The sequence below is a fragment of the Artemia sp. Qi Xiang Cuo genome, chromosome 6 (assembly GCF_049724085.1).
Source record: "Artemia sp. Qi Xiang Cuo chromosome 6, ASM4972408v1, whole genome shotgun sequence".
NCBI classification, from domain to species: domain Eukaryota; kingdom Metazoa; phylum Arthropoda; class Branchiopoda; order Anostraca; family Artemiidae; genus Artemia; species Artemia sp. Qi Xiang Cuo.
Window position 1 is genome coordinate 50,015,390 of NC_142799.1, and position 26,470 is coordinate 50,041,859.

At 36.7% G+C, this 26,470-nt stretch overlaps 1 protein-coding gene across 1 annotated transcript in view; it reads right to left on the reverse strand.

Moving 5' to 3' along the window:
* IFT57 (intraflagellar transport 57) overlaps window positions 1-26,470 on the reverse strand; it is a 193,028-nt gene that overhangs the window by 66,579 nt on the left and 99,979 nt on the right. Inside the window, exons 2-4 of the mRNA XM_089090239.1 lie at window positions 13,997-14,153; window positions 10,967-11,082; window positions 8,936-9,141 (exon numbers count right to left, since the gene is read on the reverse strand). Of these exons, the coding sequence (XP_088946365.1) occupies window positions 8,936-9,141; window positions 10,967-11,082; window positions 13,997-14,153 (479 nt within the window). The remainder of the gene's footprint in view (window positions 1-8,935; window positions 9,142-10,966; window positions 11,083-13,996; window positions 14,154-26,470) is intronic.

Here is a 26,470-nt window from a genome sequence, read left to right on the forward strand (position 1 = left end):
GGCTTTTTATGCTAATCTCAAATATATAAATTTCATTAAGTTTGGTCTTACCCATCAAAGGTTACGAGCCTGAGAAAATTTTCTCAATTTTCGATTAAATGGGGAAATGGCCCCTAAAAGTCAAGTGACCTCAATGAAAACCACACCATCAGATTCAGCGTATCAAAGAACCCCACTGTATAGATTTCAAGTTCCTATTCACAAAAATGTGGAATTTTGTATTTTTTTGCCAGAAGAAAGATTACGGATGGGTGTTCATTTGTTTTTGTTTTTTCCCAGGGGCGATTTTATCGACACAGTGGTCCTAGAATATTTGGAGAAGGCTCATTCCAACGGAAATCAAAAGCTCTAGTGCCCTTTTTAAGTGACCAAAACATTGGAGGGCAACTAGGCTCCTCCCCCGTCCTTTTTTCCCAAAATCGCCCGATCAAAATTTGGAGATAGCCATTTTGTTCATCATAGTTAAAAGGCCCAATAACTATGCCTTTGGGTATAACATGGATCCCCCACAGCCCCAGGGGAAAGGTCTTTAAATTATAAAATTTGCCCATTGTTTGCGCATAGTATTTGTTATTGGGATGTATGCATACATTTTCGGGTGGGGTGGGGGGCAATTCTCTGCTAGGGGTTTTTCCACGGGAAATTTTCCATGAGGAGGGAAGTTTCAAGGGAGTGAACGTGTCAGGGGAAATTATACACTGGGAGAATTTGCCAGAATTCTTAAACAAAATTCTTTTTATATGTTCTTTCTCTTTTCCGTCTCAATTTTACGCGCAGAGTGGTTAAGAGTAATTGTCCGGGGTAAGTTTTCACCGGAACTGAATTGTCTAGAGGATATTTCCGTGGGGAGGGGGTTTCTCTGGGGAGGTTGGGCCATATTTCTGGCATTATTTAAAAAAGATCAGAAATTAAATTGGAAAAAACAAGTTTTTTCATCTGAAAGTAAGGAGCAACATCAAAACTTAAAACGAACAGAAATTATTACGTATATAAAGGGGTTTGCCCCCCTCCTCAACACCTTGCTCTTTACGCTAAAGTTTGGATTTTGTTCCAATTCTTTAAGAGTGAATCCTGAAAGACAAGGGCCGTTTAATTAGAACAATCAGACGCTTTTTTTTTAAAGTGCTAAAAAACTTTAGCGTAAAGAGCGAGGTGTTGAGGAGGGGGCAACCCCTTTATATATGTAATAATTTCTTTTCGTTTTAAGTTTTAATCTTGCTTCTTACTTTCAGTTGAAAAAACTTGTTTTTTTTATATTTAATTTTAGACATGGATTGAATGATTGATTTGGGAGTGAGTATATGCTTGTGAATTTTAAAAGAGAAACTGATTTATGAGTTGATTGAGGTGACTGTCGGTATATGAAAGGAAGCATGATGAATCATAGAGTATGAGTGTGGGATTCCTTTCCCTGTAAAGTTCCTGTAAAAATATATTATCTTTAGAATGTTGATTAGTTGTTTAGTAAGGGTGGGGAGGAGGAGGAGTCAGAGAGTTTTTCCCCTGAGGAAGTGTATTAGTGTATTAATTGTTGAAGGGTCGCTTTTTTGGGTCGTTCCAAACACGCTATTATGCGTTGGGACCTATTTTTATATTGTTAGTATTATATGCAGTTTTGTTTTGTTAGTATTATGTGGAAATTTCTATATTGAGTTTTTTTGTGACCCATTTGTTAATAAAAAAAATGAGTAACTAGCATTTTAGTATTAACATATTCCCAGCCTAAGCAAGACTTAGGAGCTTCGCTATTCATCATGGGCCCTACTACCTTCCTATGCACACCATCTTTCCTACCTGAGTAAGTTAAATGTATTTCAGCTTCCTACTCAAGGGATATGAATTTCAAAAACTCCTAACAAGTCCAGTTCAAAACGTCTGAATTTATGAGTTAAAATGTCAATACGATTGTTGTTCAGCGTAGTTTATTTCCAGATAGAAAATATGTTTTTGAGGAGGACACTCCCCCACAACCCTCAGGGCAAGGGTTTTAAGTTATGCCCTAGGGGCTAATAAGGTTTTTATAGAAGGCTTTGTCGTAGAAACTTCAAAAAAAGGCTCTTTCGATTGGAAATTCAAAGGGCTAGTAGCCTTTTTAAAAGTCGAAAGGGATTGGAGGGCAACTAGCCCGCCCTGTCCATCTTTTCCCCAAACACATCCAATCAGAATTGTGACATAGGCCATTTTGTTCAACGTAGTTGATTTCCAGATAAAAAATAGGTTTTTGAGGAGGACACTCCCCCACAGCCCTCAGGGCAAGGGTTTTAAGTTATGCCCTGGGGGCATATAAGGCTTTTATAGAAGGCGTTGTCGTAGAAACTTCAAAAAAGGCTCATTTGATTGGAAATTCAAAGGGCTAGTGTCCTTTTTAATAGTCGAAAGTGATTGGAGGGCAACAAGCCCCCCTCCCCCTTTCACGCCCATCATTCCCCCAAACAAATCCAATCAAAATTTTGAGAAATGCATTTTGTCAGCGTAGCTGATTTCCAGATAGAAAATATCTTTTTGAGGAGGACACTCCCCCACAGCCCTCGGGGCAAGGGTTCTAAGTTATGCCCTGGGGGCATATAAGGTTTTTATAGAAGCGTTGTCGTAGAAACTTCAAAACAGGTTAACTCGATTGGAAATTCAAAGGAATAGTGTTCTTTTTAATAGTCGAAAGTGAGTGGAGGGCAACTAGTCCCCCCCACGCCCATCATTCCCCCAAACACATCCAATCAAAATTTTGAGATAGCCATTTTGTTCAGCGTAGTTAATTTTCAGATAGAAAATATGTTTTTGAGGAGCACACTCCCCCACAACCCTCAGGGCAAGGGTTTCAAGTTATGCCCTGGGGCATATAAGGTTTTTATAGAAGGCGTTGTCGTAAAAACTTCAAAAATAGATCTTTCGATTGGAAATCCAAAGGGCTAGTGCCCTTTTTAATAGTCGAAAGTGATTGGAGGGCAACTAGCCCCCCCGCCCATCTTACCCCCTAAAAAAACCAATCAAAAATGTGAGATAGCCATTTTGTTCAACATAGTTGATTTCCAGATAGAAAATAGGTTTTTGAGGAGGACACTCCCACACAACCCTCAAGGCAAGGGTTTTAAATTGTGCCCTGTGGGCATATAAGGCTTTTATAGAAGGCGTTGTCGTAGGAACTTCAAAACAGGCTCATTCGATTGGAAATTCAAAGGGCTAGTGCCCTTTTTAATAGTCGAAAGTGATTGGAGGGCAACTAGCCCCCCCCCCCCCCTTCATACCCATTATTCCCCCAAACGCATCCAATCAAAATTTTGAGATAAGCATTTTGTTCAGCGTAGTTGATTTCCAGATAGAAAATATATTTTTGAGGAGGACTCTCCACCACAACCCTCAGGGCAAGGGTTTAAGTTATACCCTGGGGACATTTAAGGTTTTTATAGAAGGCGTTGTCGTAGAAACTTCAAAAAAGGCTCATTCGATTGGAAATTCAAAGGGCTAGTGCCCTTTTTAATAGTTGAAAGTGATTAGAGGACAACTAGCGCCACCCCCACGCCCATCATTCCCCCAAACACATCCAATCAAAATTGTAAGATAGCCATTTTGTTCAGCCTAGTTGATTTCCAGATAGAAAATATATTTTTGAGGCGAACACTCCCCCAAAACCCTCAAGGCAAAGATTTTAAGTTATGCCCTGGGGCATATAAGGTTTTTTATAGAAGGCGTTGTCGTAGAAACTTCAAAACAGGCTCGTTTGATTGGAAATTCAAAGGGCTAGTGCCCTTTTTAATAGTCGAAAGCGATTGGAGGGCAATTAGTCCCCCCTCGTCCATCATTCCCCAAAACACATCCAATAAAAATTTTGAGATAGTCATTTTGTTCAGGGTAGGCCAGTTGATTTCCAGATAGAAAATATGTTTTTGAGGAGGACACTCCCCTGCAACCCTCAGGTCAAACGTTGTAAGTTATGCCCTGGGGGCATATAAGGTTTTCATAGAAGGCATTGTCGTAGAAACTTCAAAACAGGCTAATTCAATTGGAAATTCATTGGGCTAGTGCCCTTTTTAAAAGTCAAAAGTGATTTGAGGGCAATTAGCCCTCCCACGACCATCATTCCCCCAAACACATCCAATCAACATTTTGAGATAGCCATTTTGTTCAGCGAAGTTCATTTCCAGATAGAAAATATATTTTTGAGGAGAACACTCCCCCACAACCCTCAGGGCAAGGGTTTTAAGTTATGCCCTGGGGGCATATAAGGTTTTTATAGAAGGCGTTGTCGAGGAAATTTCGAAACAGGCTCATTCGATTGGAAATTCAAAGGGCTAGTACCCTTTTTAATAGTTGAAAGTGATTTGAGGGCAACTAACCCCCCTCTCACGCCCACCTTTTCCCCAAACACATCCAATCAGAATTTTGAGATAGCCATTCTGTTCAGCGTAGGCTAGTTGGTTTTCAAATAGAAAATATGTTTTTTAGTAGGATACTTCCCCACAACCATCAGGGCAAGTGTTTTAAGCTATGCCCTGGGGACATATAAGGTTTTTATAAGAACACGTTGTCGTAGAAACTTCAAAACAGGCTCATTCGATGGGAAATTCAAAGGGTTATTTCCCTTCTTACAAGTCGAAACTGATTGAAGGAGAGCTAGGCACTTCCCAACGCCTAACGGTTCCCCAAACACATCAAATCAAAATTTTGAGATAGTCATTTTGTTCAGCGTAGTTGAATTACGAATAGAAAATATGTTTTTTAGAAGGACACTCCCCAACAACCCTCGGGGAAAGGGATTTAAGTTATGTCCTGGGGTATATAAGGTTTTTATAGAAGGCGTTGTCATAGAATCTTCAAAAGGGGCTCATTTGATTGGAATTTCAAAGGGCTAGTGCCCTTTTTAATAGTTGAAAGTGATTGGAGGGCAATTATGCCCCCCCACGTCCATCATTCACCCAAACACATCCAATCAAAATTTTGAGATAGCCATTTTGTTTAGCGTAGGCTAGTTGATTTCCAGATAGAAAATATGTTTTTGAGAAGGACACTCCCCCGCAACCCTCAGGGCAAGGGTTTCAAGTTATGCCCTGGGGGCATATAAGGTTTTTACAGAAGGCGCTGCCGTAGAAACTTCAAAAAAAGCTAATTCGATTGGAAAATCAAAGGTCGACTCCCCTTTATAATAGTCGACAGTGATTGGAGGGCAATTGCCCTCCCCCTCCTACGCTCATCATTCACCCAAACACATCCAATAAAAATTTTGAGATAGCCATTTTGTTCAGCGTAGTTGATTTACAGATAGAAAATATGTTTTTGAGGAGGATACTCCGCCACAGCTTTCAGGGCAAGGGTTTTAAGATATGTCCTGGGGGCGTATAAGGTTTTTATAGAAGACGTTGTCATAGAAACTTCAGAAAAGGGCTCATTTGATTTGAAATTCAAAGGGCTAGTTCCCTTTTTAATAGTCGAAAATGATTAGTAATATTATTTGTTGTTGTTGTTGTTTAGACCAGGGCACTTTGTATCGAAGGAGTTGTCGTGGGAACTTCGAAAGGGGCTCACTCGATTGAAAATAGAAAGGGCTGATGCCGTTTTTAATTGTCGAAAGTGATTGGAGGGCAACCAACCCCCTTTCCACTCCCAACCACCCATTTGCCCAATATGTTTAAAAACTAAATGCTGCCTTAAAATTAAATCAAAATGCACAGTGATAATGCTAATTCCCAATAAGGCATTTGGGATACTCAACAGTATCCCATGAACGACTGAGGGTTTTATGTTCAAACTTTCGAGGCTACTTCTGCTCTTAAAATTTAACCAAATCAAAATAATGTAAGTGTATCAAAGTTATCAAAGAAAGTAAACAGATTTTTTTGCGAATGGTATCAATTTTTTCATTTCAGATCAACTAGAGGAAGTATGAAACTAATTTAAACAGTACTATTTGTGTCCAGATTTTTAAAATGGTGTATGCTATTAAAAATTGCTGAAAATTTTTCTCCAGCATACAAATAGCAGGCCAAACTATAAAGTCTAAAAAAACGAAAAGATTTAAAGTGTTATTTTCTTTTTCCCTGATAAGACTATGTCAATATAAAACAAACAGAAATTAATTAAAAAAATGTTTTACACAAAATAAGTTTTTCAAAGAAAAGTAAAGAACTCCATTAAACAAAAAATGAGTAAAAATAAAATCAAATAATCTACCAAGCTTGAAACTACCACAAATCAGCATTGATAAATAAATTAAACCCAAAACGAACAGAAATTAAAACAAATAAACGAGTCAAATTCAAAACGAGCAGAAATTAACATAAGTTGGGCGCAAAACCCCTTTGCCTTCCCAAGGCCAGAACAAAATTTGCACTTTACTAATACAAATGAATGTGCATTGCCAGTTTAATATGCATATACTGATATTTAGTAATCAAAATGTTAAAATTATTTGATGTATTAAAGTTATAAAAGTAAAAAAATTTATATTTTTTTCAGTAAAGTGCAAATTTTGTTCTGGCCTTGGGAAGGCATAGGGGTTTTGCGCCCAACTTATGTTAATTTCTGCTCGTTTTGAGTTTGACTCAGTTATTTCTTTTAATTTCTGTTCGTTTTGGGTTTCATTTATTTATCGATGCTGATTTGTGGTAGTTTCGAGCTTGGTAGATTATTTGATTTTATTTTTGCTCATTTTTTGTTTAATGGAGTTCTTTAATTTTCTCTGAAAAACTTATTTTGTGGAAATTTTTTTTAAAATTAATAGTTATAAATAGTTGTGTGTGGATATACATAATCCCTATTATCTTGACTTTTGAGCGCTTAGACAGTTTTATTTTGTGATTAAATAAAAAAAATAGTTTTTTTTTCAACTGGAAGTAAGAAGAAACATTAAAACTTAAAAAGAACAGAAATAATTCCAGGCCAGGAAATCCACCTCACCTCTCCATGGACCCCCTACTAACGATAGTTTCTCCGTGGAAAGTTCGTCCGGCGTAAAATCCCCATCCCCCTTGAAAATTGCTCCGGAAAATGTTCTTGTGGACAATTCTGCCTGGAAAATTCCCCTTAACCTGTTTTCATTTGAATTAAATCCCCTTTTTCTGGCAATTCCCCCCCCCCTTAATGGAATTTTCTCCCACGGAAAATTCCTCCACGCCGGAAATTTTACCCAGGCCTAGTTCCCCCATGGGTAATCCCCCCACGCCCTTAAATCTCCCAAAAGATTCTAGCCCCGCAGAGAATTTACCCCAGACAGTTCCCCCAGAACATCTCCACATGTAAAATGGCGTCACCAAAGAGAAAGTAAGACAAATAAAATGAAACTTGTAAGTGAATTCTGGAAAATTCCCCCGTTTAAAATTTCCCCTGGAAAGTTCACCCGCGGAAACTTCCCTCCCAACGTAAGATTTTCCCGATAGAAATCCCCCCCCCCGAAAAATGTCTGTATACTTCCCAATAACAAGTAGTGTATGTAAACAATGGACAAAATTCATAACTTACAGTCTTACCCCTGTGACAATCCTGAAAAAAGGCTAATGCCAGCTTTGCCATGGCTAACTGTAGAAAATTCAGGATTGTATAAACATGATGTCATTTTCACTTGTTGGTAGATACTCTATCATCCATCCATCCATCCTAGGGCAGAAATAAGGTAGATAGCCATAGAAATAAGGGATGATCGTGATTTTTGGATTGACTCATGACGAAAATTGTCCACTGGACTTGTATACAAAATGGGGGACTGAATTTGCTTGGACTCACAAACGAAGAAGTAACCGAAACCTAATAGTCTTGCCCGCTAAGAGTCTGAGGTGGACTACCGTGTTTTAGGATTGACACATGACCGACAAGTCCCCTTGACTGACGGGCAAGGGGAGAGGAGTCAAGTCATCGTCAAGGACATAGTTATTTGAGCTATGAACTATGTTGAACAAAATGGTTATCTCAGAATTTTTATTAGACGACTTTGGGAAAAAAGGGCGGCTAGTAGGACTCCATTTTTTTTCTTCTTTTTTTGTCACTCAAAATACGCACTAGAGCTATTAATTTCCGTTCAAACGTGTCTTCTCCTAATCTAATAGAACTACTGATTCAATAAAAACACCACTCGGAAGAATTAAAAGAAACAATAACAAAACAAAAACAATTAAATAAATAAATAAACATATGTTTGTGACCTTTCTTCTGGCAAAAATACAACATTCAGCATTTTTCCAGATGGAAGCTTGGAACCTCTAGAGTGAGGTTCTCTGATACGCTAAATCGGATGATGTGATTTTTGGGTAAAATTTGTTGACTTTTGCGGGATATTCCCCCCTTTTGGAAAGTCAGACAAACTTTCTCAGGTTCTTAGATTTTTTTTTGGGGGGGGGGGAGTAAAGATAAATTTAATGCATTTTACAGATTTAGAATCATCATGAAAAGCCAATTCCTTTCAAGTAACTATTGTTATCGATTTTTTTTTTTTTGCTCGGTTACTGTTGGGCCGAGTCGCTCCTTAATTTTTTAAATTTTCGTTACCACGAACTTGTTTGTGCTATTCTGGTGATAATTTTTTTTGGAAAATATTATAATTTTTACAGACTTCACGAAGTTTTTTTCTCAATTTAGAAATCAACATTTCCGAAAAACAGTTCATTTTTGCTGCCATTACTGAGCCACAAACTGCAAATCAACAAAATTACAGACATTTTATGATTTATTTTTTTATGTTTAAAGATATACGGAGATGCTTGTAAAAAGTATATAATGTCATGTTTAATATGCTACAAGTATTAGGCAAGTATTAGCTAGTTCATTGCATTTTACCATTGCAAGTATTAGCTAGGTCATTGATTCGTAACCCATTAAAGAGGTTACTAGAGACAACAGTCTCCCTTAAAATATTTCTGGAGATTTCAAAGAACTAACAAACACGTTTAAAGATGTAGTCATTTTTTATTTATTGCTATTTACATCCTCCTTAGAACAAATATTTCAATCTTACTTGGCTGCTTGAAGAAATTAATTAATCTTGGTGTTGCTTTCTCCACTTCTAAAAGCCATTTCTCACGTGCTGTTCTTGAATAGCCTGAGTCGTCTTCGGTTTTTTCGCTGGCTATCATTTTATTTTCTGTGTCATAGTCATCCTCATCTGCATCGCTTACCATGTCTTCAATCTCTATGTTATTTTCGGGCCAAGAAAGGTTTTGGCTAGTCAAGAGACAAGGATATTAGTAGCTAATATATTGGCTTCCTGTGAGCCTAAAACCGCAAAACATCTCAGGAAAAATCCAACCCCGAATAGATCAGTCCATGGAAATTCAAACCGACACAGAACTCTAATTACTAAAGTCAAAATGGAAAAATCCAACCCACGCAAAATTTCAAGCCGGAAAACTAAAAACAAGCAAAAATCAGCCCCCAAAAAATTACATTTACGTCGCTGAGCAGACCATTGGTCAGCCTGCGAAAACATTCTTTTTAAAGCTTTTACTAGGGCAAATTGAAGCGTTGTCATAACCTTCAGTTGGTGTCATTGACGAAAGTGATATGAGAGTAATGCTAGAATTTGGTTCTTCACCATCGATTAAACACCAGAATTATCAACCCTTCAAAAGTTTAGTAATTGTATATCTTAAAAATAATTTTTCTTCAAGAAAAGAAAATAATAACACGTTCCTTGAAGACGTGTTGCATAAACTGTTCCTCAAAACATATAACCTGTTAGTTGTTTTCTGTGTATAATCAAAAACTTTTCCCGCAAAATAAGTTTTTGAAAAAAAAGTAAAGAGCTCCATTAAATCGTCAAATAAGCTTCTGAGCGTAGAAATGCTACAAAACACTATCAATAAATTAATAAAACTGAAAAACGAATAGGAATTACAATAAATAACTGAGTCAAACTTAAAAAGAACAGAAACCAACATGAGTATAAGTGCCAGTAGCAATAGTAGTAGCAGTATTGGTAGTGGCAATAGAATTAAGACTAGTGGCCTTAGCTCTAGTAGCACTAATACTAGGAAGCACTAGTAATAGTTGTAGCAGCTCAGCAGTAGTAGCACTAGACGTGGCAGTTTGAGTAAAAGCAGCAAAATCAAGATGCAAAAATTGTCTGTTGGTTAGCTCAACATCCCCCACAGTAAACCCTGTAAGCTTTAACTTCATACACCAAACCGTTCCTAAGATATTGCTGATACTCTCATTTGACAGCCTTGTACGGACGGTGTATTGTGATTCAGTTCACCTTCCCCTTCAATATTCCATGAAAGTTTCACCATAATACCCTTAGACATAGCTGTAATAGTCGTCACAGTAGTAGTTTTAGTACTTGTTCTATTTGTAGTATTAACAGTAGTGCTAGCAGCAGCAGTAGCGTTGTCTTTTGGTCAGTTGAACATACCCCTCATCAAGTCCTGGAAGTTTTGACTTGCTACAATTTATCATTACTCTGACATTGCCGATATGCCCTGTTGATAACCTGTATATTCATATACTTCCTGAAATTTTCATCTTAATACTCTTAGCCTTAAAAGTAGTTGTTGGACTAGTAGTAGTAGTAGTAGAAGAAGTAGTAGTAGTGGTAGTAGTAGTAGTAGTATTAGTAGTAGTATTAGTAGTAGCAGTAGCAGTAGTAGTAGCAGTAGTAGTAATAGTAGTAAAGTAGCGGTGGTAGCTGTATTAGCAGTAGCGTGCACATACTACCTTTTGGTCAATTGATCTTCCCATTTAAGCATTTTCTGATAGTTCCAACTTAATACCCAAATCCATTCTTGAGATACGCCTTTGAGTATCTGCATGCACAATGCGTGTCTTGATTTAGTTCATATTTCCCCTCAATATTCTCTCAATATCACCTTCATACACTTTGCATTAATAGTACTAGCGTCATAGTAGCAGTGGGGGTAGTACGAGAATCAGTAGTAGTAGTAGTAACAGTAGTATTAACAGTATTGATTACAGTAGCAGCATGCTTAATTTTTATTGTGGTTCAAAATAAGCATTATGCTTTATATTTTATTCAACTTCTTTACCATACCTTCCTGATTCCATCGCCGAAACCAATAGGCTCTGCAGGATGATCATTAGGATTTCTTCAACTACAGAGCCCCAGCCTGGTAAAATTTTACTCGGGGTTACTTCTGTTTGAAAACCCTAAAAATAAAGAATTAATGGCAACTTAAAACACAGAAAATTGCGTTTTAAGGTATCATGAATACCCCCAGAAATTTTGCCAGAGGGGGGAAGTACTATCAGGATTTTGTGTGGTTTTGATACAGTTTTATGCCAAAGGTATGATCAGCTTTGTTCAGATGTGCTTAATGCGACTAATGGGCTATTAATGCATTCTTGGTGAAGAATTGACTGTAAAGAAAAAGCTATGACTGTAACGAGGTCAACTGGAGACAACTGATATTAAATAGTACCAACCGGCTATTCACTTTATGCGCAATTTTCTATTCTAAGGCATGCTTTGAAATAGTTCCACTTTCAAATGGAATCATCATAACTAATTACAACGTCTTTTCCATAATATTTTTGAGTAAGAAGCAATATTTTGTCGTGAAAGTACTGATAACTGTCGAATATAAATTCGTTATTAAAATTCGTTGTTCAAAAGTTTATTCGACTCCTTATAAACTATCTTAATGTGACATTCAGCTTTTTTGTTCACTGTTGCTTGTTTATTTTCTTAAGGTGTTTCATATGACTTTTGAATAAAATTTGCAGTTCTTTTTGAGATATTCGTGATTTTCTTGTTTAAAAAAAGGAAGCAAATTGAATAGTACAATATAGAGTAAAGGAGAGAGACGGAAGGATAGAGAGAGAGAGAGAGAGAAAGAGGGAGGGAGAGAGAGAGAGAGAGAGAGAGAGAGAGAGAAAGAGAGAGAGATAGAGGGAGGGAGGGAGGGAGAGAGAGAGAGATGGATAGGGAAGCCAAAATGAAGCTTAGATTAATGCCTTCATCCTTTACCAATCGGGTTGTGGTCTGTAGTAATAATCCTAGAGGGCCTTCCCATGTATAGTACTTACTCATGCAGGTAAAAGTCACTTCCAAAGAAAAGGAAATTCGCTGTCCACCGCATGCCGTTCCTGCATAATACCGTCTCAACAAGTCTGTGCAAGTTGTTCCAATTAGTTGTTACAAACAAGTTTATAGCAACTGTTTAGACTCCACATCATTAGCTCTGCTTCAATTATGGATTCAGTTATCCCAAGACACTTTCTGATATTACTAATTTGGTCATTTGAGTGATAATTCTGGACTTTCTTCAATTTCTTGATACACTCAATATCATTCGTGCGTTCAGCTTCCTTATTTCTAATGCGATGTTTCTTCCAACAACTAAAAGGAGCGTTAATCTTTACACCTTTAAGGCTTATTGTACCATATACTCTCGCCATCAAATCCGTTTGAAGATTCCTCTTTGGAATCTAAGGAGCCGGTAAACCCAGGTAAAAGAATCTATGTCCGAAGAGGAACCGGCAAATACGCAATTCTTTCTCCTGCTCTGTTTAAGAGCTATATTATTGAGCCCGTCTTCTGTTCGGCTCGTTTTCAAATTCAAGCGATATCCTTAACGTTAGTCGAACATGTAAACGACTGTCAACAATTTTCAAAAGCTTGCAAGATAAATGCCTGAAGCTGATCTCAAATTTGAATTATGATTCCCTTTACCCAGATCTTACTAGCAAGCTTCCAAGCCATTCTGGAGAATTTCATTGCAACTGTATACCGTTGAACCCCACTTTTGTTAAATGTGATAAAATAATAGGTTTCCAGAGACACCTGTTGTCCATTAATTTTAGCTTGGTCTTGTAAACTTCTTTCTGAGAAGTTTCTTTAGAAAATTGATGGTTTCTTTAGAAGTTTCTTCGAATGGAAGTTATCAAGTATTTTGCAGTAGGTTGCATAGGTTGCATCAAGACATGGCTAATTGTAGAAAAAGAAAAACTAAGACAGATAGTCCAAGTAATTGAGAGGCAAAAGTTTAAATGGCGGGAGTACGGGTAAATGGCAGGAGTATGCATGACTCTCTTATTGAAGACATACTTGTTTGTTAGTTTTTGGAAAAGCATGCCTTCCTAGAGTCTCAGACATGCTGACCAAGAATTTAAAATTGACATAAGATCGAGAATAGGAAACTTTGAAGTGACAGGTTTTTCTTAAGTCGTCGAAATTTTGCAATGCGTTTAAACGCATTACATTTTAGCTCCCAAAAAGTTTTCTATAATGGATTTATAGTTGCAAAACTTTGTTATTACAAAAAGGTTTTTTCTAAAGATAGATTATATTTTTATTAAAGTTAATATCTAAGTACTACACATTTTTTCCCCGGTTTTAGATTGTCCACTAAATTCAAATTATTACCCAGTACTTGTTAGCTAAGTCAGTTGGACCACCATTCCGATCATCGAAAATGATCTACTGAAGCTCGATTAAATTTGGCTGGAAAGAGAAGCTGGGATTTTGTTTCTGCTTTTAGAGGGTAGCCTTAATAGATTTTGTCACTGGATTTGCTTCGTTGCTGCAGCACTTCACGTTGCCTTTGCATTAAAGGTTTAATAAACTCTTTATAAATTTTTTGCTCTTATTTAGAAGCTCACTATCTTCAGGTACCTTTTTATTTTTCAAATGCTTATTCGACATTTCCAGACTAAGCATTGTAATTGCAAATCACACCTCATTTTACTAAGATCTGATCTAATATGGCACGGATAAGACTAATAAAGGGTTGCGGTAAAGTTCTACCAAATCATATTATTGAGTTAGGAATAAAGTGAATACACCATTCGATTCCTTTTTTATGCTGATTACGAATATAGTAATAATTTCTATCGGAAATTAATTTCAGCCCCCCCCTATATATGCCAATTCAGTGTATATGTTTCTACAACCTAACCTAACCCCGAATTGGCATATATAGGGGGGGGGGGGCTAAAATTCATTTCCGATAGAAATGATTAATATATTCGTAATCAGCATAAAAAAAGGCACCGAATGGTATATTCACTTTATTCCTAACTCAATAATATGATTTGGTAGAACTTTACCAGGGTTACTTACCAGGGTTTTAAAGTTTTCAATAACTTGCATTGCCGAAATATTAGGATCGTCATTCAGTTCTATTACAGCCCCACTGACAGCTTTGATTAAATACTGGAAAACCCTGAGGAACATTTTATACTGTTCTCCAGGATTATTTGGATACTTGAAATAGTTCCTGTAATTAAAACACTTGAATAGTGAAAAAGGCTAAAACAGCTTTTTACCATAATTTAGCAGCTCATGCACTAGCTACATGACTGAACCACTATAAAGTAAATTTGACTGGTGCTTTCTCCTAAATGTTATTCACCCCCACCTTGGACCAGCAAAATGTATTTGCTGGTCCTAGATATATTGCAATACGTATCACAAATTCGAAGTTCTTTGTTCATAAAGGAAATGCAAATCATGGATGTTTACGATCATACTTGCAAAGTCTTTATATTCTGTTGACCAATCTGAAAACTAAAAGTGAAGATACGATGTCCTTATTGACTACTGTGATATTACCTGAAAAACCTAAGGTATGATTATCACAATTATACCATTAATTATAGCCGCAAATACATATTTAGTAATGCATTCAACTTCAAGTGGTTTCCCCTTCTTAGTCCCAGCTACTGTGGTCGTTTGACCCTCGAACTCTAGTTGCCTTTTCGAAAATCCTATTACTAGGTAGTCAGAACGTAGTCACTGAAGATAATATTGATTTTATAGTTTTATTTTGCGAAAGTGGTGTAAGGCTATTTAAAAAGAACTACTTTAAGTTCCTCTGAAAATTATACCGACAGTATAGCAAATGACTTAGTGACAAAGAAGCAAGCTTTTGACTTTCGAACCTTGTCAGAAGTACTGCTGACCTGACTGCAGTCAAATTAAATACCATGGTTTAGGGTTCAAAAGTATCTTCAGCCAAACTTGGTGGAAAGTAAGAGCAGAGTCTATTTTGTAATAAAAATATGGTTTGACCCAGCCTTTAAGGGCTATGTTGATAAAATAAAATTTATAGCCAGGCCGCGTTATGCGAATGGTTTAATCCTGATTGTAAGAACGCCTTATTATTATGCTTATCAAATTTACTTCCTTCGAATAAATAAATTTCGGTAAAAATTGAAATCCTCTTTGGTCCAATAAATTAGATATAAGCCGGCTATTTTAAATACCTTAATTCCAAAATACGTTCGCCTTTTATAACAGCCGTAGAAAATTATCAAGTCGCAAATTGTATTGACATCCCTTTGTTTCAAGGAATAACAAGTATTGAATAAAATTTAGAACCCCAATAAATAAATGAATACCCAATTTAGTCCAGTTTTACTGGACAAAAAAGACAATGTTGAACGGTATTGCAGCATTACGTGTTTTTAAAACTAGCCCTGATATGAATGATTTTATTCAGTGATTAAACCCGTACAGAGTATTTCACTATCTAATCTACAAAATATAGCATAAAATATCAAAAACTGAGAAACACAAGCAAAATACTAAACACCACACAGAAATAAGGAAAAGAAAAACAATATATTGACAACAATTATTAGCACTTAATAGTAATTAAATGAAGGAAAAAAAAATTATACAATGTCTATTCTTTTTGTTTGGTTGAAGTATTTCAAAACGGCATACCAAGGCTCATTGATGAACCAGATAACATTAATATTAAAATTATTAGAGGAAGAAAAACCTTGTAATTTACATTCGATTTCAATTCTTTCATTTTCAAAAAATTTACACTCAAACAGATAATGATATAAAGTCTCCTCGTCACCACAATCACAATTGGAACAATCGCTTTTATTAATTATACATAGAAATGAATTTAATTTACAGTGACCAGTTACAATTTGTGTCAGCTTATAATTAGGAGTAATTTTTTTGACTTGAACAAGGTCAATATGATCAGTAAAAAACTGAAGGGTCCAGGGCTTAACAGCTTGGCAAAATAGCTCATACCATTTCATATATAGGTTTTTACGTAAGGTTTTATGAATTTCATTTAAATTATTAGATGTAGAAAGGGAATTACCGAATAGAGAATTTACTTGCGAGTCCGTATAATGTGAATTATAATTTAAATTATAATTATTTAATCTATTGAGGGGTGGCCAGTAATCAGGCCTTCCTCTCTTTAGATATCTGGTGAGAGATATCTCTTTGGCTCTAAAATCGATAGGAAGGCATCCCGCTAAAGCCGTTATTGTCTCAGTTTTAGCGGATAAAAAAGCTTTGGAAATCAAAACCATAGAAATTCTTTGGACAGACACTAACTTTTTTACAAGTTTTTTTTTATTCAGCGCTGACAGCCATACGGGTATTGCATACAAAATGGTGGATTCAATAGCAGCTTTTTCCTTAGGGCAAATGGTTTAAGACCCCAAGTGGTTCTGGCACCACATAACAATTTTGTTGAATATTGTTTGGCGACTTTTATTTTACTTTCAACATGATCATTCCATAGTAATTTTCTATCAAGAATTAGCACAAGTATCTCACTTTATCGCTTATACTCTCTTGTTCATTAATTTTCGTCTCTTTTGTTACTTTGCATAAAAACCAGACAGATGGAATATGCTATTGCAAATATTGCAATATACACAGTTCTTCGTATGTTGACAAAAAAAAGTATCGTCTTTATGAAATGAGTTTAAATCATTTCGAAGAATTATGGTATGCAAAGTAATATTTGGCAGAGAAAGTCACTGGTGATAAATCGCCAGGGGTGGCATCGTGATAGGGTGATTTTAGGGGATTCGGGGAACCAAATTTTTTTTTGGAGTGACACATAAATTTTCGGGGAAATACCCGCAACTTCGGGGACAGTGTAAACCCTGCTTGATTTCTAATCAGGAAAATTGAAATACTGAACCACACGAGAAGGAAAAGCTCCGACTTTGCGGTTGACGCAATAAAGAATTGTCGCAGAAATAATTTAAAGTCGACCGAACGCCGCCACCGCTGCCGGCTGCGGCGGGCCGGTGGCACGCCGGCGGCGGTACGACACTTCGGCAGCGTTCGATCGGGCCTTTCGTCGGCGGCGTTCGGTCGATCCGCCGGCGCGGCGCCGGGGTCTAGTGGCTACCCTTTCTAGGCAGTACTTTCTGGCCTTTACTTTCAACAGCAATAAAAGCACTCTAATATTTCCTAGTATTCTGTATCGATCCTGCCAGTCTTAGACACAATAGCATAATGAATAAGGGTGGCCGACATACAACTATGTGCATAGCATGTTAACTTATTAGTCATTTTATGATCGAATACTTTACTATAATTGATACCATCTGTTTTTTATTTTAAAAATCGTTTCTTTGCGATGCATTTGTTTTAACCAGTATCAAACAGTTCGTGGTAACGAACTGTAAGTAAGGAGCGACCCGGTTCAATATTAACCGAAACTCTATAAAACAGAATTTTGAGAACAAGAGAGATATCAAAAGAATTGGCTTTTTATGCTAATCTCAAATATATAAATTTCATTAAGTTTGGTCTTACCCATCAAAGGTTACGAGCCTGAGAAAATTTTCTCAATTTTCGATTAAATGGGGAAATGGCCCCTAAAAGTCAAGTGACCTCAATGAAAATCACACCATCAGATTCAGCGTATCAAAGAACCCCACTGTATAGATTTCAAGTTCCTATTTGCAAAAATGTGGAATTTTGTATTTTTTTGCCAGAAGAAAGATTACGGATGGGTGTTCATTTGTTTTTGTTTTTTCCCAGGGGCGATTTTATTGACACAGTGGTCCTAGAATATTCGGAGAAGGCTCATTCCAACGGAAATCAAAAGCTCTAGTGCCCTTTTTAAGTGACCAAAACATTGGAGGGCAACTAGGCTCCTCCCCCGTCCTTTTTTCCCAAAATCGCCCGATCAAAATTTAGAGATAGCCATTTTGTTCATCATAGTTGAAAGGCCCAATAACTATGCCTTTGGGTATAACATGGATCCCCCACAGCCCCAGGGGAAAGGTGTTTAAGTTATAAAATTTGCCCATTGTTTGCGCATAGTATTTGTTATTGGATGTAGGCATACATTTTCGGATGGGGTGGGGGGCAATTCTCTGCTAGGGGTTTTTCCACGGGAAATTTTCCATGAGGAGGGAAGTTTCAAGGGAGTGAACGTGTCAGGGGAAATTATACACTGGGGCAATTTGCCAGAATTCTTATACAAAGTTCTTTTTCTATGTTCTTTCTCTTTTTCGTCTCAATTTTACGCGCAGAGTGGTTAAGAGTAATTGTCCGGGGTAAATTTTCACCGGCATTGAATTGTCTAGAGGATATTTCCGTGGGGAGGGGGTTTCTCTGTGGAGGTGGGGCCAGATTCCTGGCATTATTTAAAAAAGATCAGAAATTAAATTGGAAAAAACAAGTTTTTTCATCTGAAAGTAAGGAGCAACATTAAAACTTAAGACGAACAGATATTATTACGTACATGAGGGGTGTTACCCCCTCCTAAGCACCTTGCTCCTTACGCTACAGTTTAAATTTTATCCCAATTCTTTAATAATGAATCCTGAAACACAAGGACCGTTTAATTTGAACAATCAGACGCTTTTTTAAAAGTACTGAAAAACTTGAGTGTAAAGAGTGAGGTGTTGAGTAGGGGGCAACCCCTTTATATATGTAATAATTTCTGTTCGTTTTAAGTTTTAATATTACTCCTTCCTTTCAGTTGAAAAAACTTGTTTTTTTATATTTAATTTTAGACATGGATTGAATGATTGATTTGGGAGTGAGTATATGCTTGTGAATTTTAAAAGAGAAACTGATTTATGAGTTGATTGAGGTGACTGTCGGTATATGAAAGGAAGCATGATGAATCATAGAGTATGAGTGTGGGATTCCTTTCCCTGTAAAGTTCCTGTAAAAATATATTATCTTTAGAATGTTGATTAGTTGTTTAGTAAGGGTGGGGAGGAGGAGGAGTCAGAGAGTTTTTCCCCTGAGGAAGTATATTAGAGTATTAATTGTTGAAGGGTCGCTTTTTTGGGTCGTCCCAAACACGCTATTATGTATCGGGACCTATTTTTATATTGTTAGCATTATATGCAGTTTTGTTTTGTTAGTATTATGTGGAAATTTCTATATTGAGTTTTTTTGTGACCCATTTGTTAATAAAAAAAAATGAGTAACTAGCATTTTAGTATTAACATATTCCCAGCCTAAGCAAGACTTAGGAGCTTCGCTGTTCATCATGGGCCCTACTACCTTCCTATGCACACCATCTTTCCTACCTGAGTAAGTTAAATGTATTTCAGCTTCCTACTCAAGAGATAAAAATTTCAAAAACTCCTAACAAGTCCAGTTCAAAACGTCTGAATTTATCAGTTAAAATGTCAATACGATTGTTGTTCAGCGTAGTTGATTTCCAAATATAAAATATGTTTTTGAGGAGGACACTCCCCCACAACCCTCAGGGCAAGGGTTTTAAGTTATGCCCTAGAGGCTAACAAGGTTTTTATAGAAGGCTTTGCCGTAAAAACTTCAAAAAAGGCTCATTCGATTGAAAATTCAAAGGGCTAGTGCCCTTTTTAATAGTCGAAAGTGATTGGAGGGCAACTAGCCCCCCTCCCCCTTTCACGCCCAACTTTTCCCAAACCACATCCCATCAAAGTTTTGAGATATGCATTTTGTCAGCGTAGCTGATTTCCAGATAGAAAATATCTTTCTGACGAGGACACTCCCCCAAAGCCCTCAGGGCAAGGGTTTTAACTTATGCCCTTAGGGCATATAAGGTTTTTATAGAAGGCGTTGCCATAGAAACTTCAAAACAGGTTAATTCGATTGGAAATTCAAAGGAATAGTGTTCTTTTTAATAGTCGAAAGCGATTGGAGGGCAACTAGTCCCCCCCCACGCCCATCATTCCCCCCAACACCTCCAATCAAAATGGGGGGATAGCCATTTTGTTCAGCGTAGTTGATTTTCAGATAGAAAATATATTTTTGAGGAGTACACTCCCCCACAACCCTCAGGGCAAGGGTTTCAAGTTATGCCCTGGGGCATATAAGGTTTTTATAGAAGGCGTTGTCGTAAAAACTTCAAAAATAGTTCATTCGATTGGAAATTCAAAGGGCTAGTGCCCTTTTTAATAGTCGAAAGTGATTGGAGGGCAACTAGCCCCCCCCGCCCATCTTACCCCCTAAAAAAACCAATCAAAATTGTGAGATAGCCATTTTGTTCAACGTAGTTGATTTCCAGATAGAAAATAGGTTTTTGAGGAGGACACTCCCACACAACCCTCAAGGCAAGGGTTTTAAGTTATGCCCTGTGGGCATATAAGGCTTTTATAGAAGGCGTTGTCGTAGGAACTTCAAAACAGGCTCGTTCGATTGGAAATTCAAAGGACTAGTGCCCTTTTTAATAGTCAAAAGTGATTGGAGGGCAACTAGCCCCCCACCCCCCTTCACACCCATTATTCCCCCAAACGCATCCAATCAAAATTTTTGAGATAGGCATTTTGTCAGCGTAGCTGATTTCCAGATAGAAAATATCTTTTTGAGGAGGACTGTCCCCCACAACCCTCGGGGCAAGGGTTTTAAGTTATGCCCTGGGGGCATATAAGGTTTTTATAGAAGGTGTTGTCGTAGAAACTTCAAAAAATGATCATTTGATTGGAAATTCAATGGGCTAGTGCCCCTTTCAAGAGGCGAAAATGATTGAAGGGCAACTAGCCCCCCCCCCCCAAGGCTATCATTTTCCCAGACACATCCAATCAAAATTTTGAGATAGTCATTTTGTTCAGCGTAGTTGATTTCCAGATAGAAAATATATTTTTGAGGCGAACACTCCCCCAAAACCCTCATTACAATGTAGAGCTCATTACAATGAGCTCTACATGGCTTAACAGACATGTTTTTTTTTTATTATGACATTGATTTTTTGTGTGTCAGTCGATTAGAGAAAGTTGGTGGTTAGTCCAATATAATAACTTGATTGGTCGGTTTTCTAAGAAAAAAAAACTTGTCATGCTATAATGTACTTAATTATAAAAAAAAACCGATATAATGTATTCTATTCTACTGGTCATTACACTCTTTCTTTGCCAAGAGATTTACGCAATTTAAGGACAATTTGTTCTGCAATTGTTGTCTATTTCCTTTTATACAAGTTTTTTTTTTAGTTTAAATACATTGTAATTAAAATGTAAGCTTATTAGTAGGTTTTTTTTTTTTTTTAAATATTATAAAATTTTTTTAAAACAATTAATAAGAAACCTAAATTCATTCTATTTTTGGAACTAGGAGCGAGATTATGTGACGCTATCAGACTGATTTCGTTTCATGGGTTTATTAATAGAAGGACTAATGTTTTTGAAAAGGGTAATTACTTCTTTAGTTTACGAGATTTGCGAATTTTTTGCGAAAAGTTATTTGCGTAAACGTATTGCGATGGTTAAGAATGCCTCACGGGTAATTAAAGAATGGGATGCTTGAATCAACAATACAAAGTATATGCTATTATACTTAATAGATTTGACGCTTACAAGAGACATTGCTAGAAAGTATTCAATAGCTTAATTGAAAAGTAACGATAGAATGACATTGTGAATTGACCTAGCTTTACATCACCGATGTGGTCTGTATAATCCATAAGTAACGTTTGAAAAGTATTGTCAATTTAAAAAGAAATGGCTGAAAAGTGTTTTGAGGGGGACGGGCTGCATGGAAGGTTGAGTTGCACGAGGGTTCAGTTAAAGGGGATACAGTTGCACGGGGGTTTCGGTGAGACAGGGGTTCAGATACGAGGGGGAGACAGTTGCCTGGGGGTTGAGTTAAATGGGGATTGAGTTCCACGAGAGTAGTGCTTTGTCGTTGTTTATCTTGTCACAGTTTTAAAAGAACTTTACGGGGATTGAGAGAGTCAGCCGCATAATTCCGTGTGATTTTTCTTTACTTGATGGTCATTAAAAACGAAATTTTTGTGTTAAATAAGTAGTTTTTGTAACTTTTAAATGAACTTTAAAGGGATTGAGAGACTCGGTCGCCTAATTCCGTGGGGTTTTTCTTTACTTGATGCTCATTAAAAACGAAATTTGTGTGTTAAATAAGTAGTTTTTGTATCTTTTAAAAGAGTTTTACAGGGTTTGAGAGACTCAGTTGTCTAATTCCGTGTGGTTTTTCTTTACTTTGTGGTCATTAAAAAATAAATTTTTGTGTTAAATAATTAGTTTTTTTATCTTGTAAAAGAGCTTTAAGGGGTTTGAGAGACTCAGTTGCCTTATTCCATGTAGTTTTTTCTTTACTTGGTGGTCATTTGTTGTATCTTTTAAAAGAGCTTTACAGGGTTTGAGAGACTCAGTTGCCTAATTCCGTGTGGTTTTTCTTTACTTGGTGATCATTAAAAACGAAATTTTTGTTTTAAATAATTAGTTTTTTTATATTTTAAAAGAGCTTTAAGGGGATTGAGAGACTCAGTTGCCGGATTCCGGGTGATTTTTCTTTACTTGGAGGTAATTAAAAACGAAATTTTTGTGTTAAATAATTAGTTTTTGTATATTTTAAAAGAGCTTTAAGGGGATTGAGAGACTCTGTTGCCTGATTCCGGGTGGTTTTTCTTTACTTGGTGGTCATTAAAAACGAAATTTTGTGTGTTAAATAAGTAGTTTTTGTATCTTTTAAAAGAGCTTTACGGGGATTGAGAGACTCAGTTGCCGGATTCCGTGTGATTTTTCTTCTTTTCAGTAAAGACACTCGATATCCTAAAAGTGTTTAATTCAAACTTTTTTAAAACTTCGAAATTTTTCAACTTTATTAATTTTTTTCTTTTTGTACATAACTTAAAATGTCAAAATATGCTTACAGTTCTAACAATTGCGCTCTGTGATTGGTCAGAGACACGATGTGACTTTCCCACAGGTATTCTATGACCGGTAATGATGTATATGGCAATGTAAAACAGGGAAAGCTTTTAATAATAGGGATAAGGCCGTATCCAGGGAAGGGGGGGTGTAGGGGTTTTGACCCCCCCCCCTGTAATGTTTGTCCAACTCGTAAAAATTAACAAAAATGAATATAAAATATTTTTTGATGCGTTTTTAAAAGTTTTTTGGGTACTTGTTAAGAACCCGGTAGTCACGTGAGAAGTGAAGTTTCGTTAATGCTAGTGAAATAAAACAAAATGGGATGAAAATATAATAGTTCAAAAACAAACTTTGGCTATATGTTTTCACATTAGGGAGTGGGTGGGGGTAAACATAGCATATATTAAATACGTAACCTAACACCTTACAATGCAGGAAAAACCTGTTTTTCATGTAGCATCTCGGTCTTTCTCGCGTGACTACCGGATTCTTAACAAGTACCGTTTTTTGTAGCCCCCCATGAAAAAATTCTTTTGTCCCCCCTGAAAAAATCTTGGATATGTCCCTGAATAGGGAACTAAAGTTAATTGTTTTATAAAAAGACAGTGTTTGTTTTGCATTTTAATTGTGCCAAAAAAAGACATGATTTTGAAATAACACTAAGGGGTTGTCTACTTTCACAACCGCATCAAGTGTCGTGGTGTAGGTGTTGCGAACCTGTGTTTGGAGTACGCAGTTTTTGAAGTAGGCCTTTACTCCAAAAAATGTACACCCGAAGTAATATTTTTTCGGAACCTTTTGCAGATCACATATTTAAATTTTAGCACTGTATGTAAGGAAGTTTGTAAACTAAAGTACTTTGAAATTTTGTCACTAATGGTGGTTAAAACGGGTTCATTTTCTATTGCGACGCTAATTTTTGTAATATACCATACCCAGGGTATGTAAAGAAAAATATTTTTTGGGGAAGAGAATAAATTCGAAAGTGGAAAACTATACGTAAAACAATGGAACTAAGTAGTTTTGCCTTCGGTAAGAGTCGGAGGATGGCTATAATTACATTTATTGCTCAGCACAGAGCATAATAATTATAATCATATTTGGTGTTCATTTGGCAGTTCCAAGATATTATACTTTTCTTGAGTAAATCCATTCTGTTCCATAAATGGGATCTTTGCAATTTCTCATCCTGCATAGAGATTAACGACCATTTGTACTTGAAATCATCTCAAGATGAGTTTCATTTTGTGCCAAATATGAAAGGAAAATTGGGTAATTGTTGTATGGTGCCAAGAGAAAAGATGAAAGATACTAGTAGAAAGGTACTAGAAAGTAGAAAGCTACTAGTGTCTCGCCAGTGCAATACCCCTTGCTGAGTGGCGAAGAGAAAAGATGAAAGATACCTGTAGAAAGGTAGTAGAAAGTAGAAATGCACTAGTGTCTCGCCAGTGCAATACCCCTTGCTGAGTTGCCTAGAGAAAAGATGAAAGATACTAGTAGAAAGGGACTAGTAGAACAGTAGAAAGGGACTGAATCATTGCATAAATAGCATCGTTACTGAGAGTTCGTCCACTTTCAAAAATTGCGTGCAGTCGTTGGCGCGTGAAGGCATTGCATATAGGAAGTGTGCCACGCGTGGCGGAAAAAGTGGTACACTGAAATGCATGTGAGGTGGTGGAAAGTTGGCAGCCCCTTGGCTGCTACCTGTTTTTCTTTTCTATTTATCCTGTTTTTCAAGGATAAATAGCCGCCTCAATAGAGAGAAGAATTGTGTTTTTCTTGTTTTAATTACACTCAAAATATTTATCAACCGTAATTAAAACAATGTTTGCGACAATTTAACGCACATCACAATTCTTAAGCGCATCACAGTTCACCGTTGTTAGCTAAAAAAAGCGGCAGCATTAAAATTAAAGAAAGGCGTATCTCCTGAGCTTCCTAACAAAATAAGAAATAAAACAATTTTTTTTGCAGGGGCTATTTTACGGGGTAAAAATTGTTTTTTATCTGCACATTTTCTATTGTGATTATGTTTAAATTCCTATCTTTTGGTACGGCGCTAATTAAACCAATACTGTTCGTCTTAATTCAAGAGAGGTATCAAAACTATGCTGTATTGGGTAATCCTGAATTAGTTGAAAATAACCTCTGAAAATTTGCTGGAAGTTGACTGAAAACTAACCTTGGCAAATATTTGACATAGTAGCGAAGTCGTGTGGATAAATAGACAAGAAATCAGATGCGCCATAGAAATGCTTTACTAACGGTCGATTACTAACGTTAAAAGCGTTTATTATTAACGATTAGTTACGGTTAATATCTCAATAAAATTAACCTAAGTGGTTTACTTTGGGTTTTTGAAGGGTTTTGTATAATTAAGGAAAAGTGGATACCCAAACATAAGCACAGTACAGATTAACACAAAAAATTGTCTTTAAATATCCACCTGGAAAAATGGAAGCTAAACGCGGAAGAATCCAAATATTCGTGATCATTAATTCAAGAAAGCAGATGCAGTTCAACGTTTGTTGTTAAGATTACGAAAGTAGATGGATAAATTGTCATGAGATGAAAAAATAATAATGTCATCTGCGATCATAATATTTTCAAAGGTGGTAGTACCTCAGGTAGTTCCTTGATAAACATAAGGAATTGGTTCGGTCCCAGGTCTGAACATTGAGGGACCCCGGATCTTATCAAATAAATACCAGATTGGATAGCATTACGACTATCACGAAACACAAGTTTTATACACGGTAGATAAGGTACAGAAAAAAAATTATACACGTTGACGAAAAGCAGGGGTTTTGTATTTTCTTTATGTATGGGTGCCAACTGAGGGGGGGGGGGACAAGAGCCCTCCTAGATCCTGAAAAATATATTTTTTGTATCTTCATTTTTTTTTAATCGGAGAAATTTACCATCCTAGATTTTGAAATGCGTCTTATATCTTTATTAAAAAATAAAAATAAAATACTTGTTTCCACCCCCTGTATTTTTTCGAATTGTGCCACTGTCTTTAAAACAGTTGATGATAAACAAAATAAAAGGGTTTGGTCACATTAAGAAATGTAACTAAAACATGCTGATCGCCATATGGTGCATGATCGATCTTCAGCAGATTTTGATGAATCGCCATTCTCTGTTGGTTTGTCTTTTGTGGAAAGCATTTCAAATTTTAGTTACGGTGCACCTCGAGGTACACCTGAAATTGGTTGTTAACTAAATTTAATTCAGTTAAATTTACTTGAGTTGGTCTTAGAGGGAGTTTCACTCATATTCCCATGTTTGGAAACAAAGGAGAAGGGAAATCCCTCTTAGCCTGTTCCAGCCCCTTGTAAAAATTGCGGTCTAAAAGGGACTTCTCTGTTTTAACCTCCCTTCGGAAAATATGCTGTGATGCCATTTGAAGGGTCAGGCCTGTGTGACATATAGATACCCCCCCCCCTTCATATGTAAGCATTTTTTGTGATAGGAAGGGCTCTAACATGGGAAGAGGTAAAAAGTGGGAGCCCTTGTTGTTCAACAGAGTTGTCCAGCCCAGAAAGAGCTTCGGGCTCGTGTAGCCTAATGCTAATTCTCAAGATTTCTCTTATATTTTGCTTATAATTTATTTGCCCTATTGACCTTGGGCTATATCCCCAAAATGCTTTCTCCCGCCTCCAAACTATTCTCCTGCATATATGTCGGATTTCTC